The 16,526-nt window shown below is 38.1% G+C and overlaps 1 protein-coding gene across 3 annotated transcripts; it reads right to left on the bottom strand.

The window, feature by feature from the left end:
• Positions 1-1,636: 1,636 nt before the first annotated feature.
• On the bottom strand, positions 1,637-16,266 carry tmem218.L (transmembrane protein 218 L homeolog). 3 transcript variants are annotated; one of them, XM_018225722.2, is made up of 4 exons: positions 16,113-16,266; positions 12,598-12,771; positions 7,970-8,072; positions 1,637-1,894 (listed from the first exon to the last, which is right to left on the bottom strand). In XM_018225722.2, exons 2-4 carry the CDS (start codon positions 12,705-12,707, stop codon positions 1,760-1,762), a joined length of 348 nt encoding a protein of 115 aa, XP_018081211.1. In that variant the 5' UTR covers positions 12,708-12,771; positions 16,113-16,266; the 3' UTR covers positions 1,637-1,759. The 3 variants fall into 3 exon arrangements, with proteins under 3 accessions (XP_018081211.1, XP_018081210.1, XP_041425128.1); XM_018225721.2 differs by lacking the exon at positions 16,113-16,266 and adding an exon at positions 15,832-16,106; XM_041569194.1 differs by lacking the exon at positions 16,113-16,266 and adding an exon at positions 14,702-14,931.
• Between the last annotated feature and the right edge of the window lie 260 nt (positions 16,267-16,526).

Raw genomic sequence — 16,526 nt, 5'->3', positions numbered from 1 at the left:
AAAATGTATCTCACAAAAACAGTGCCAGCTCAAATCTACTATTTAATCCATTAGGATGGAGAGTATTCATATCAAATATCAACTTCTGTTCTTTACATTTCAAAAGTTTATCCCTGTCACCACCTCTTTTCAGAGTGAGGACACCATCTATCGCTAGAAACTTTAAGATTCCCCCCCATGAACAGAGTTACAATGTTCACAAAAGTGGGCAGATTCTCCTTTCTCTCCTACCTTCTTTCTCCTAATATTACTCCAATGTTCCCCAATTCTTTCTATATATGCTAGCTCGCAGGTGCATAGAATCAGATAAACCACACATTTAGATTGACAGTTATACAAGTTGTTCATCCTAAATTTACTGGAGTTAGCGTGTAACTGAAAGAAGGCCCCCTTTTTAACCCAACAGCATTTTGAGCAATGTTCACATGGGAACATCCCTTTTACATTATCCTGGAGGAAATTTGTAGGTTTAGATTGTGGGTTTCCATTTCCATTAGAACTAAACAAAAAAACAAAAAAAATGTTTGGTGCAAGATGCAGACCACATATTTGGCAGGTGCTGCCGTCCAACTGGCGGCCCATGACCCTCCATTGAAGTCTGGCTGCTTTGATTGCTTACCTTGTGTAAACTTTAGAAGGTATCAGAACTCAGATGAACTGGCCCCTGCATCGCTCACACCTCAGATTCAGACTGTAAAAACCCTGCATTGTTCACATTTGTAATCCCATGTATTCTTCACACCTCTAGGGAACCTACATTGTTCACACTTGTAATAACCTTCATTGATCACACGTCAGACTGTCAGTGCCAACATTGTTCACCTGTTAACACCTCAGATGGACTGCAGAAGCACTGCATTGTGTTACTGTACAGTACATAGCACAGTATTTACTGTTAATATTAGTGGTCCTGATTCTCTGCTCAACCCTACCTGTGTGTGTGTCATTCTCTGCCTGCCCTACTCTGCCTGCCCTATGCTCCCTGTGTGTGTCATACTCTTCCTGCCCTATGCTCCCTGTGTGTGCCATACTCTGCCTGCCCTATGCTCCCTGTGTTTGTCATACTCTTCCTGCCCTATGCTCCCTGTGTGTGCCATACTCTGCCTGCCCTATGCTCCCTGTGTGTGCCATACTCTGCCTGTCCTATGTTCACTGTGTGTGCCATACTGTGGAAGATGAACCTGGTGGGGTTTTGTTAGCATTTGGAAATACTTGTTAGGGGGTCTTCAATGTGTTAAATTGTGTGCTGGAGGTTGTTGTGCTATCCACAGGGGAGGAGGAGGCATATGGAGTTAAGGGTATGTCTTAATATGACTTAATACACTTTTTTCACATACAAGTGATATCCCTGCAGTGAGCACCAACCATTTGGTTTTATTGTGTGCTACCACCATTAATGTGGGTATAGTCTTATCATTGTAGTGATGGGTGTGGTTTAAAGTGGGTGTGGTTTATAAAGGGAGAGTATCAACACTGGCTTCCATGATCAGCCCTCCACCATGTACTGTAGATCAGAAAACTTCCATCCCTCGGCACCACAGATGTTGGACAGTGCTGATTTAAATGATATTTTCAGAAGGAACTGAAGTCAAAACGCAGGGCGTGTATGCACAGAATGAATAAGGCTAAAACTGTGTATTTTAAAGTACATTTATTGAAAATAAGTACTTTTTTTCTATTGAAATATTAAAAAAATATTTAATTTGTATTTCATTAAAAAAGAATCTACATTTATAAGACAGCAACTCGGAGGCTCCAGTTAGTGCATCCCCAATGGTTTTGCATAGACGGGCTCCAAGATATGATACACAAAGACGAAGAAGAGGCATCCAAGAAAAATCACACTCATAATTGAAATCAGGAAATAGCGTCCAATGAAAAAAGTATCCACAATCTACATGAAAAAAGTAAATATTAATACAAAGGAACATTGACAAAAGAACAAATAGCTACAAATATCCATCAGTCTTATAGACATGTTGGATTCCAGATGATGCATTACATGTTCTGTTAATAATTTTCCCTTTATCTGCTAATATTGCAACTATTAAATTGAGCACCATATTATTAAGAATTGAAGCTTGCTGGGAGATGTAGTCCACTAATATCAATAATGGATTCCTAAAAACTACACTGCTTGCTAAAACATTCCTTCTGCTAACCAAAGCCAGTTCCAAAAATACCCTGCATACTCTGTGTAAGGCAGACTCCCTGTTCTTTGTTCCTATGATTGGATCATGAAGCATTTTCTACATTATATTTAGTGCTAAACAGCAATAGCTACACCACTCTGATGGTGAAGCCCAGAAGAATCAGTAATAGTGTTAGATTTTAATGGATTAGGGGAGGCCAAGAGAAATAACACAGAAACATTGTCCAGCGGTGCAAAAGGGCTCCACAGAGAAATGGAAAAAACTGTACTGGAAACATAAATAATAGTGACATTTTATCAACCACATAACCCCATCATGCACATAAACATTACATATTAATTACCACATAGAAAATTAAAAGTTCTTAAAGGGCACCTATCGTCAAAAAAAATCTCCCCCCACTGGATGTGTTCACTAATGAACCCACACTCCAGTTAAAGGTACATAATAGCGTTTATGTTTTTTCTTAATGACTTTGAGAGCTATTTTCACAGGGAGTTGGTGGAGTTTGATAGAGCTCTTGATCATTATGTGTATGCTCATGGCAGAACATGGCCGCCCACACCGGGAGCTCTTCCTGGCGCTGGCAGTAAAGCACTCAAAGGAGCATTAAAAACAAAACAAAAAAAAAACATTGTTTTTATGTTGTAATTTATGTGGTAATTAATATGTAATGTTTAAGTACATGGTGTAGTTATGTAGTTCATAAAATGACAATATTTATGTTTCCTCAGGTGGACGATTGGCGATTTGATGATAGGTGCTTTTACCTAAAAAATCATTAAGACTGATATAAATCAGTTCAGGTATGGGACCGGTTATCCAGAATGCTCAGGACCTGGACTTTTCCAGATAACAAATTCTTCATACCTTAAGTCTACTAGAAAATCATGTAAACATTTAATAATCTCAATCAGTTGGTTGGCTTCAAATGAGCATTAATCATATCTTTGTTTGGATCAAGTACAGGTATGGGACCGGTTATCCAGAATGCTCGGGACCTGGGGTTTTCCGGATAACAGATCTTTCCGTAATTTGGATCTTTATACCGTAAGTCTACTAGGAAATCATGTAAACATTACATAAACCCAATGGGCTGGTTTTGCTTCCAATAAGGATTAGTTACATCTTGGTTTGGATCAAATACAAGGTACTGTTTTATTATTACAGAGAAAAAGGAAATCATTTTTAAAAGATTGGATTATTTGGATAAAATGGAGTCTATGGGAAATGGCCTTTCCATAATTCGGAGCTTTCTGGATAACAAGTTTCCGGATAACAGATCCAATACCTGTATGAATATAAATAACATTTATGGTACACATGGAATCATTTGTATAAAAGCTATACGTATATACAACGCTGCCTTCGTTTTATTAGAAAAGAGAACAACTGCACATTCATTTATCACCTACTCCTTTCTGACTCAATGCCGTATCACAGCCAGTGCCACCCCGATGTTTATATAAAGCATTAGCTGTCAAACCAGAAGGAAATTCTACACCAATTACAAAGTGATGAAGGAGGCAGCAACTACGTGATTTTTTTTTCTCTTCAACAAAATGAACAAGAGCCAAATAAAACTTACAGTATTCTTTAAGGAGCCAGACATGAAACAACTGTCAAAACAGGAAAGGTGATAACCAGAAACATTCACAAAAAGAGAGGACAGGATTTTGAACTCGATATAGTGGCTCGTGGGAATGGGCTAACACGATGCCTACAACAAAGGTCAGTTTTATGAGGCTGCGTTAAGTTTGACCTTGGCTTCAGCACTAAGCAATTCTCTAGTGGACTACATGTTTGCTCGTACAACACTGTTCACTTTTTAATTAGCCAATTAGCAAGCCTTCAGAGCATAAAACCTAAGTCATGTATTATTGATAGGCTATTGAGCTATGCTGCAGGGGGGTCTAGTACTGCAGATCCTTTAATTAATCCTTAGATTCTACTGCCATGACTAGTGCTGCTTATCTGGTACATTTCTTTATACTATTTTTACAGAACTGTACTTCAGAAGAAAAAAAAAAAAAAAAGAACCAGTGAAAACAGGCTGCCATTTTAGTTCTTTTCTAAGCTTGACAATGAAGACATGTCAGAACATGCTTTACAAAGGAAAAAAACAAGAAGAGCAATAAATCCATAATAAATAACTTGAGGTGATACTTTACATGCAAAGTAAATGTACACAAATTTATAGAGGGAATAACTCAGTAGCCACAAACAGAATTGTATAGCTCAAAGGGGAGGAAAGTACATATAAACATAAATCCTTAGTGTAGGAGGTGAAAGTCATAATTAAATTGGACCTGTCACCCAGACATAAAAATCTGTATAATAAAAGTCCTTTACAAATTAAACATGAAATCCAATTTCTATTTTTTATTAAAGCATTCATAGCTGTTGTAAGCTCATTTAAAAATCTCAGCTGTCAATCAAATATTGTCTGCCCCTCCTCTATGCCCTGGGCATAGAGGCGGGGCAGACAATTACTTTCACTTTCCATTCAGCACTTCCTAGATGTCACTGCTCTCCACACATTCCCCCGTTCTCTTCACTATTTAATTGTGTAACCAGGGCATTGGGATGGACATCGGGTCCCCCATTCTGGTGCACAAACAAGATTCTGAGCTGATGCAAGGCTTGCCTTAATAACAGTGTCCACAAAATGGCTCCTGCCTGCTTGCTATAATTATGAATTCCAAGACTGAAGGAAACAAGATTCAAATAATTGATATAGTGTAATTAAAGTTCATTTTGCTTGACTAATGTGATAAAATAGGATTTTGAATAATTTTTTTGTGTGACGGGTCCCGTTTAACATTTTAAGCTTTGTGGTTCTCTGGCTCCTAGAACTTTTAAAGGCCCAGTCATGTCAAAGTTTCTCTTGTCAGCAAAAAGCAACAGAAAAATGCAAACATTTCACTTATTGCAGATACCTGTATTACATTGATAATGTCACCTTTACCCATGCACACTAGACTAGGACAAAAATCTCAAGATGAAAAAGTTTGTAATTTATTATTGTCCATGTTAATAGGCTCTTAAAGAAAAATCAAAGCTCAGCAAAGAAATCGGCTAGAAATACTACAGCTTCTATTGTGAGTTATTGTATCAGTCCAATGTGTATGTATGCCTCTAAGTTGCCCACAGTAGCTTCCCATCATCTTATCTGCTGATTCACAGAACTTGCTCTGGACTTCTATCACTTAACGGAGTATAGGGACTGACTGACAATATGCAGCATTTAAACAAGATCAAATTCAAGGTAGTAATTAATCCAGTTTCACATCACATCAGACAACATAGATTCCGCATCGTAATTGCATCAGCTTTTTAATAGGTATAACCTCACTTTCTACTCATGTTATACTCATTTTTGAGGAAAAATTTAATCAGAAAAGCCTTTCTGAAATATTTAGATACCTGCCACTCTGGTTGTTAAAAGGTTAACAGCACAGCATTCCCTTAATCACTTACAATTCATTCTCCTCCTCTAACCCACTCTGCCCACTCCCTCAGGAATTTACTTTGGCTGTTGGTTATGAGCATGTTCAGTTCTTCTCAGATCAGATTACTAAACACACCTTCCAGTCAATGAATAGATAGCATTGCTGGTTCCGATAGAAACTCCGCTCCAGCTGCCTGATCCTATTTTTCTTCCTAACCACCTCTCCTGAGCTCACCTGCATTCTGCATTGCATGAACTTTATAGCATACATGTCCTGTTTGCAGTTGTCAATTTTATTGATGAACTGTGTGAAGAAAATGTGGTGGCGCTGGCAAATGGAGGGGGTATATACAGTACAAATGATGTGGGGTGGGGAAGATATGCCAAACTTATATACATGGTAGGAAAATTTAGGCTTTACATGTCCTTTAAGCTTCTCATTAAATTAGATTCTGAACAGCGACTGAAGAGCACACTGAGCATGTGCAGTGCCACTGACATACATACATACAGTACATATAAAGCTACTGAAACTCTTCGCTAGTACATAAATGTTCAGTATATAAAATTCATTAATTATAGGAATATTTTCTTTTAGAACCATTTATGGGATAACCACACTCACATTTTGATTAAATAAGATGTGAAATTGGAGGTGCACTAGTAGCTGTAAGATCGCCTTCTAAGTGGTCTGGGCAGTTCAATCTGATATGCAATATCTATGGATGTATGTATACACAGATAGCTGAAAGCATAAACTTAAATTAATCATTACTGGAAGCAAAATCAGCCTATGGGGTTTATTTAATGTTTAAATGATTTTCTAGCAGACTTAAAGGGGAACTCCACACAAACATAACAAGCTTTTTGAAAAGTAAACATAATTTCAAGCAACTTTGCAATATACATCAATTAAAAAATATGCAGAGTTTTCATGATTTTTAATGGTTTCTGTCAGTTCCATAAGATTTGCCCCCTGCTCTCCTGCTGATCTTTCTGACTACTTTTGCTGAGCTGGCTGACTACCGTTACTTTGTATCAACAGCCAAACCCCACAATTCCCTGCACACGTGATTTCAATAAGGAACAGAGCATCACAGTGCAATGTATTGTGGGTTATGTAGTTCCTGCATGCTGTCTGTAAGCTGTGGAGAAGTTATTACAATTTGTAACATCAGTGTTTAGTCCCTCCTTCCCTGCCAGGATTTCAAATGATACAGAAAGAGAAGAACTGTTAAACAGCTGGATTTCAGCATAGAAAATGGCATTTATTCATACTATTTGAAAAAACAGGTAAATGTGATGGGTATATTGGAGGTTTCTGTGTTATGTGGGCCTCTTTATCAAATTTTCGTTTGGAAGCCAGAGTTCCCCTTTAAGGTCCAGAGTATTCTGAATCAGTGGCGGAACTACCTGGGGTGCAGGGGGTTCGACTGCACACCCTTGGGGCCCGTCGGCGGTTCACGAGATTGCGAATCCGCCACAATCTCTGCTTCCAGAGGGGGAGCCCAGCTGCACCCGGGCCCCACACTTCTTAGTTCCGTTACTGTTCTGAATAACAGGTCCTGTATCTGTATTTAAGTGAATAAAAATGTACAGCTTGTATTTCCCAAAAACTGTGTAAAATTACAGTAACTAGTGAGGTTTCCATCAACATAGCTTATACACCATTTATATATGTGTCTTAAAGTTTCTCCATTCCCTCAAGTGGAGATGTCACTACCATCCTTAACAATTTGTAATTGTGAGTTTGCTCATAATTATCATTTCCCAGCCGCAACGTGCTACTGTAGAATTTGTGCTTTATAAATATTTGATAACAATAAAATATATTAAGCGATATTTATCTTGGAATTCATAAATAGTTATGCTTCTTATGGGCTTTGGAAGCTCATTATTAATCCATATTTTACATACATTATTCATGCTGAATAATTTGAAATACAGAATATGTAAATGTAATGCTCTGATATATAATATCATGATAAACTACAAGCTTAGCTTGATAGTTTACCACTCAGTATTTTTAAAAGGTTACTAAGTTATTACCTAGCTTAGTCTTTTTTCTGTGTTAATGACCTTCAAGAAAGTGTAACTCTAAGCACATTACAAAGGCACCATTAATGTCTTCAATTTTATTTTTTTAATTATCATCTGTATTGGGCATAGTTATAAAACATATCTTGAAATGGAAATACAGTTTACAAAATGTTATTGTGTGTGTGGTATTTTAATGAGCTCATTTGTTTGCATTGTACATTAAAGACCCAAGGCTATGAAGGCTGCTGTATTGAATTTGTTTTACAATGAGTTAGCTACTGAAGAAATGCACTGTAAGAACAGAAAATATAAAGTGCCTGGATACCTGCATTTCCTTTGCTGGAGCAGGAGTTTGGCTTGCTCGAGGGAAGAAAACCAGAATTAATGTAGTGATCAGAGCTAAGGTAAAAACCACAACAGTCCAAAACCTGAAACATAAGCGAATCAAATTTGATGTTTGAATTTCATATACTGGAGGGTTTTATATGAAGGCACTCGCCAAACACACAACGGTCATGCTGAGTTAAAACACAACTACCATTCACACTACTGTCAAGACAAATAAAACACCTTAAAGGGATACTGTCATGGGAAAAAAAAAATTTTTCAAAATGAATCAGTTAATAGTGCTGCTCCAGCAAAATTCTGCACTGAAATCCATTTCTCAAAAGAGCAAACTGATTTTTTTATATTCAATTTTGAAATCTGACATGGGGCTAGACATATTGTCAATTTCCCAGCTGCCCCAAGTCATGTGACTTGTGCTCTGATAAACTTCAATCACTCTTTACTGCTGTACTGCAAGTTGGAGTGATATCACCCCCTCCCTTTTCCCCCCAGCAGCCAAACAAAAGAACAATGGGAAGGTAACCAGATAGCAGCTCCCTAACACAAGATAACAGCTGCCTGGTAGATCTAAGAACAACACTCAATAGTAAAAACCCATGTCCCACTGAGACACATTCAGTTACATTGAGAAGGAAAAACAGCAGCCTGCCAGAAAGCATTTCTCTCCTAAAGTGAAGGCACAAGTCACATGACCAGGGGCAGCTGGGAAATTGACAAAATGTCTAGCCCCATGTCAGATTTCAAAATTGAATATTAAAAAATCTGTTTGTTCTTTTGAGAAATGGATTTCAGTGCAGAATTCTGCTGGAGCAGCACTATAAACTGATTCATTTTGAAAAAAAATTTTTTTCCCATGACAGTATCCCTTTAACCTCAATTTACCAGAAACCATACATACAATATATAAATAAATCAATATTTTGTCACATACATAATATAGAGAACTATATTATCAGTTATTTCTATAGCGCCAACATATTTAAAATAACATTACAGAGATTATATATCATTCACATCAGTCCCTGCCCCAGTGGAGTTTACAGGTCCTTAAAGGGCACCAGTTATCCCCAACCAAAGGTGTGGGCTAATAGAGCTCTTACTCAGATTGGGGGTAACAGTAGATTTTTTTAAACAAAATTTGCCCCCCACCAGAGCTAGGCTTACCCACACCAGGAAGGAACGCATGTGCACAACTCGCTTATGACGCCACATGCATGAGCAATTTGTGCGATAGGCTCATTATGTTCACGCGTGTGCCCCAACATGGCCGCTCACACCGGGAGCTCTCTCCCAGTGTGGGTGGCCTAGCGCTGGCAGAGGGGGTAATTTAAAAAAGAAAAAAAAAAACTGTTTTACCTTGAACTCACAATCTGTACAATATCTTATTTTATTGTAGAGACCCATTTGAAGTTCAGAAATCACAGAAATTTACTGTGAAATAATGAATAGAGGGCTGATTAAGCCTACTCACTTGACTCACTTTGTAAAAGAAACTAGAAAGATATAGACAGACACTTTTGGTATGGTGTGTGTATTCTGCAGTGAGTAACTATTAAAACCCTTTTACATTTTCCAGATATTAGTTTAGACAAATGGACTGAATTTTCCATTTTGCCCAATTTCTACAGCTGTTATGGATATCACCTCAACAGAAGAGGGTCACTGAGCTAGAGGAAGGCCTGACAGAGGATGGAAAACTGTTTAAACCTGTCAAAAAAGAAGTACATATGAGGGACAAGAAGAGCATAGACATGGGATTGGATCTGAAAGATGGTGGAAAAGTCAGAGAATGGCTAAGAAGTAATTACAGGTCTCTGAAAAAAGCAAATAAAAATAAAACAAAAAAGTAAATATCAGTTGTATGCTTTTAAAATGGAACACATAGAGGTAATTGCATGTACAAGTATTTGGTCCATTATCCAGAAAGCTACAAATTACTGAAAGGCCATCTCCCATAGATGCTATTTTATCCAAATAATTCAAATTTTTTCTCTGTAATAATAAAACAGAACCTTATACCTCTCAGTATATCCCAACTTAGATATAATTAGTCCTTATTGAAAGCAAAAGCAGCCTATTGGGTTTATTTAATGTTTAGATGATTTTTTTAGCAGTCTTAAGGTACAAAGATTTAAAAAAAAAAAAAAAAAAAAAAAGATTGCTTATCCAGAAAACCCCAGGTCCAGAGCATTCTGGATAACAGGTTCCACTTTTGAATTGGTCTTCATGATTTATTTATTTTTTTAATAGTTTTTTAATCATTTGCACTTTTCTTCTGACTCTTTCCAGCTTCCAAATGGGGGGGGGGGTCACTGACCTCATCTAAAAACAAATGCTCTGTAAGCCTACAAATGTATTTTTATTGCTTATCTTTCTATTCAGTTTCTCTACTGTTCATATTCCAATCTCTTATTCAAACTGATGCATGGTTGCTAGGGTAATTTGGACCCTAGCAAACAGATTGCTGAAATTGCAAACTGGAAAGCTGATGAATAAACAGCTAAATAACTCACAATACCCACAAATAATAAAAAATTCAAATCAATTGCAAATTGTCTCAGGCTATCACTTTCTACATCATACTAAAAATCAACAGTGAACAACCCCTTTAAAATGGACAAAGGGAATACAAAACAGTGGAGGTGTTTGTCTTTATATGAATCCACAAGAACAGCCACACTTTAAATATATGACTGAGGCTTGCACCAGAAACCACATGGTTAGTGATCAGCATATTCCCTGGCCCTATGTTTTAATAGTAATTCATTCTTTGCAAGGACATAGACTTTAAAAAATAAAGGGCTCATTTACTTTTCACGGCAAAAGTCTATAAATCAGTTTAAAATGATTGGCCAATTCAGTAATCCGGACACTAAATGGAGTCAGAAAAGCATACTTGTTGAAAAACCAGCCAAATAGATAGATATACATTAATTGATATCATTTGCCTGGGAGAAAATAAAGGAAAACAAATTATCAAGACATAGCTTTGGTTAAAAGAAATGATGGGAAAACAAAGGTTCTGAATCGTTTATATAGGTGACTGAAAGTTCAGCCACAGTTAGCTTTACATACAGTATACATATGTGACTGTATAGAGGAGGGTTAGTCATGGGACAGACACTAAATGTTCCAATTTGGTATACAGATGCCTTTTTAATACAAATAACTTAACTATGTAACTCACATGCTGTTCAGTATGATAACACAATGTTTTCTGGATAACAGATCTTTCCTTAAATTGGATCTTAATACCTCAAATCTACTATTAAATCATGTAAACATTAAATAAACCCAATAGGCTGGTTTTGCTTCCAATAAGGATTAATTATATCTTTGTTGGGATCAAGTACAAGGTACTGTTATTATTACAGAGAAAACAAAATTCATTTATAAAAATGTGGATTATTTGGGCAAAATGGAGTCTTTCTGTAATTCTGAGCACTCTGGATAACTGGTTTCTGGATAACAGATCTCATACCTAAATTTACATTGAGTGAATAGAGCATCCTAGTGTGATACAGTATTATCTTCAAATGTATTTCTGGTGTTTAAACTGGTTAAATGGTGAATTAACTCTATGCATTCCTCTAAAGGAAATGGACAATCTAATGCAATAGTAGATCAGCAGCAAGGGTACATTAAAGGGATCCTGTCATCGGAAAACATGTTTTTTTCAAAACGCATCAGTTAATAGTGCTACTCCAGTTGAATTCTGCACTGAAATCCATTTCTCATAAGAGCAAACAGATTTTTGAAATCTGAAATGGGGCTAGATATTTTGTCAATTTTCCAGCTGCCCCGTGTCATGTGACTTGTGCCTGCACTTTAGGAGAGAAATGCTTTCTGGCAGGCTGCTGTTTTTCCTTCTCAATGTAACTGAAAGTGTCTCAGTGGGACATGGGTTTTTACTATTGAGTGTTGTTCTTAGATCTACCAGGCAGCTGTTACCTTGTGTTAGGGAGCTGTTATCTGGTTACCTTCCCATTGTTCTTTTGTTTGGCTGCTCGGAGGGAAAGGGAGGGGGTGATATCACTCCAACTTGCAGTACAGCAGTAAAGAGTGATTGAAGTTTATCAGAGCACAAGTCACATGACTTGGGGCAGCTGGGAAATTGACAATATGTCTAGCTCCATGTCAGATTTCAAAATTGAATATAAAAAAATCTGTTTGATCTTTTGAGAAATGGATTTCAGTGCAGAATTCTGCTGGAGCAGCACTATTAAAGGATTAATTTTGAAAAAAAAATGTTTTTCCCATGACATTATCCCTTTAAGGTGTTCATAAACTTGATATTGCATCTTCTTCACAGCAGATAGGCTGATGTTTGTTCTTTTTCCCCCAGTCTAGTCCAGGTGCAGAATAAATCTTTCAAGCACTGTGTGTGATCTTTAGAACATTCTTTTTTTTCCATTTTCAGCAATGCTTGCCCAAAAAGTAACTAGATCAGATTGAGAAAACTGATAATTATAACAGTGGCCAAAAAAATAAATGCAGCATTTTAGGAGAGGAGCATGCATAGTAGCCTCTGGAAGTATGCATCTTTTGTACCTTTGCTTCTACTTTAATCCTTAGAAACAGATTTCAAAATGGAAATGTACTTACCTAGCTTTTCCAGAAGCTCTGCACAGAAGCACTGCGAGCATTAACGTCACCACCCATATAACTGCTATAATAAAGACTCCAGGCCCAACACCAAGAATTGTGGTAGCCATCTTGAAGAAGCGGGTACCCTATCACATGCCAGTCACAGTCATGCCTCCATGCTCAAAAATGATTCTGAAAAGATAAGAAGTTGCTTCAGTTAAAAAATGTAATCTGGACCTACAGGAGATTCTACTGCTTACGCTTCTCCTGCTTCTTGGTGCCAGTAGTCCTTTTCATATTCTGTGAGAAAGCTAACTGCTCTCCATGTGTCTTGCTGTGTATGCTTAGTACTGTAGTACTGTAATCAACTGCATGGTTCACCTTAAAGTTAACTTTTAGCATGTTATAAAATGGCCAATTCTAATCAACTTTTCAATTAGTCGTCATTATTTTTTTTTTTATATAGTTTTGCATATTTTGCCTTCTTCTTCTGACTCTTTCAAGCTTTCGAATGGGAGTCACTGACACCATCTAAAATAAAAATGCTCTGTAAAGCTCTGTTAGTACTACTTTTTATTACTCATTTTCTATTCAGGCCCTCTCCTATTCATGATTGCTAGAGTAATTTGGACCTTAGCAACCACATTGCTGAAATTGCAACCTGGCTGCCAAATAGCTAAATAACTAACCACAAATAATAAAAATGAAAACTAGTTGCAAATTGATTGAGAATATCACTGTCTACATCACACTTTAACTTTTAGTACGACATAGATAGTGACATTCCAAGAAAAGTTGCAGTTAGTCTTATTTTTGTATGGTTGTTCATTTATTTCGCTTTTTGTTCATCAGAATAAGTAAAGAGGGTAACAAAATAGGATAAGAAATAAAAAGTAACAATTCAATAAAATAGTACCCCCCCCCCAGTTGAAAGCTTTAAAGAAGTATAAAAGGAAGGCAAATAAAGCAATAACTATAAAAAATAAATAATGAAGACCAATTACAAAGTTGATAGTAACAGGACATAAAATGTAACTTCAATGTGAACTATCCCTTTAAGTGTACCAAGTAGATTATTCTATTATGATTACACTATTTTCTATCTGTGTGATCTATTACAGATTTTATTATCCAGCAGGGAGAGTATATTATGATAATCTGAGACTAGTACTCGCATTGCTGTGCACAAACCAGATACATAGATCAGACTAATTCCTTCTGCAGAATGTGGAAGGATCATCAGCCACAGGAATGACAAGGAAAATAGGCATAAGCATGTTTCACATGAAAAAAACTGTCCTAAAACCTCTTAATATGGAGGCCACATTTTTCTATTAAATTTTCCATTTTAAATTTGCACACCAGTACTAGCAAGGTGAACACGTTTCTAAGCATTCCCAAAGCAGCCCACAGCATATAAATCAGTAATACATATTTTCAATGCTGTATCATGCATCTAGACAAAAGTGCATTGGGCTCTCAATGAGTTCATAGAAAAATATTTTACATTTTATTCTGCACGCTTCAGATTAATGCAGTGAACCTAACTAGTAAAAACAGGCATCTTTACATATATTGGTCACTATATGTTTATTCAAAGATATCAAAATCAGATATTTATATATTTTAAATGATATCCTTATAAACGGCGCATTCTTACATCAGAATGTGCTGTTTATAAGACAGAGACAGGACTTGCCGCTGCTGCAAGCGTTCCCTCCACTCATAACCCCCTCCCACCTGACTTCCACACATAGCTCTCTTAAGGTGGCCAAACATGGGCCGATAAAATCTGCCGACAGACCGAGTCGGCAGCTTATTGGTCCGTGTATGGGGCCCCCCAACGGGCTTCCTCGATCGAGACCTGGCCCAAAGTCGGCCAGATCTCGATCGGATGGGACTAAAAATCCCGTTGGATCGCGGCCGCATCTGTTCGTTGATGCGGTCCCGCGATCCGACCACCCGTTACAATTTGTTAGGATCTGATCGTTGGGCCTTAGGGCCCACGATCGGATCAGCCCGATATTGGCCACCTCAAGGGGGGCATATCGGGGAGAGATACGCTCGTTTGGTGACATCGCCAAACAAGCGGATCTCTCTGTTTATGGCCACCTTTACTTACAATCGCATGCTGCTTCTGTCCCTCTCAACTATTGTTGCTTTCATTTTACTTTCAGGTCTCTCTCTCTCTGCCTCACAGGATCTTTCTCCTCCTCAGTCTCGCTCCCCTTCCCACCATGGCAAAATCTCTCTCATGTTCAGCTGCCCCTCCCATCCTCCGTATCCACAGTCTCACTCCTGTTGCTTTTACTCATCCTCCGTTAGAGGCAGACCTGGCAGGTAAAACTAAAAAAAGCTATACAAAATCAGAACAAAAGAACAAAAGAATAAAAGAACAAACAAGAGTGCAGGCAAACATAAAAAAAACAACAACATTAAATTAGGTGAACTCACACAGGGGAAACAAACAGGGTTAATAGACACAAAAGTAAACACAAAACATAGTGAAGCATTTATAGACCATACATGAAAACCAGGATGTAAGACATTGCATGCAAAAACTGTAGATTATAATGTATAATGTACTCCCTACTTAAATTTATAAAGATATCAGAAGTCACCTCGGAGTTATGTGACCTGTATAAAAGCACTCGGGCAGTTAGCATTTACAGGTCACATGCAAATATCTGATTGGTTGCTATAGTAAATGAATACATTATGAATACAAATGGAAGTAAACACCTGGTTGCCAAGTAGAAGTCCAACACAAGCATCCAGTAGCACTCATCATGGCACTTTAAAACAATGGAAAACTTTTAATGTGAGCTCGAGCTTTTGCCCTGAACACAGACCCTTTATCATAACAACATCGATTAGGTCATTTATATATAAAGAAAGCAAAGCAATCACGTCTTTAAAAATGCGGTTTATTTGCGCCCACCGATAAAGAAGAGAGAGAAAACAAGCAAACCCGATTATCAATTTTCATTGACGCCCCAAGCAATGTTTTTTTATACAGAGAACGGATATCCTTATGTTATTTATACATTTCAGACAGCAGACTTGTAAATGAGCTGCAGGTAGTGGTTGCTAGGATACCGGCGTCTTCTTTCGCTTACACAGCTGCTTACTGTACGGCTCCTTTCACCAGTTCTAGTCCCAGCAGAGCCGTCTCGTGACTGTATAAACTAATGGGGGTGCAAACGTCACCCTCTAATCTAAGTGTATACTGCCCAAATAATCACTACTTACACCTCCCGCAACTGTAAGCATCTCGTCTCCTGTCTTACGGACAATCCAGACGCCATAAAGCTGATCACGCGAGACTGACGTCACGACTATGACGCAAGCGAAGTGACGCATGTGGGAGTGATCAGTAGTGACGGTGTAAATGTTTGTTGCGGATTCTGAAGGCTAGGAAATAGGGGAAGATCTGATCACCAGGTCCGGACTGGAAAATTTGTTTCTAGTTTTTGTTAAGTGGGCCGCTCCTGATCTACTGCCCGAGCAAGTCCCCCGCCCTTTGTACTGACCGTGTGCAGCAGTAAAACAGATCTTTATGCAGCCCCGCTGTCTCCTGTACTTCTCCGAACAATCAGCTCTGGGCTGGCAGTATCAAACAGCAGACGGTGCAATGTGGTGCTCACTCTGCAATCCACTGATCACGTCTGCTGTTTGCAGCCTGCCAGCCCAGAGCTGATTGTTCGGAGAAGTACAGGAGACAGCGGGGCTACATAAAGATCTGTTTTACTGCTGCACACGGTCAGTACAAAGGGCGGGGGAAGGGGACTTGCTCGTGCAGTAGATCAGGAATGTCCCCTTGTCTCAGCCGCACCAGCTAAAAATACTCAGCAGCTTTCAGCCCATGCAAATCCCTTAGCCTCCTCCTCCTGCTGGAGCAGCCAGACAATAATCACAAGCCTCATTATGTGCGAGCCCACAAAGGG

The sequence above is a fragment of the Xenopus laevis genome, chromosome 7L (genome assembly GCF_017654675.1).
Source record: "Xenopus laevis strain J_2021 chromosome 7L, Xenopus_laevis_v10.1, whole genome shotgun sequence".
Classification (NCBI taxonomy): Eukaryota; Metazoa; Chordata; class Amphibia; order Anura; family Pipidae; genus Xenopus; species Xenopus laevis.
The sequence above is the reverse complement of the archived record's forward strand: the minus strand, read 5'-3'. Positions and strand labels throughout refer to the sequence as shown.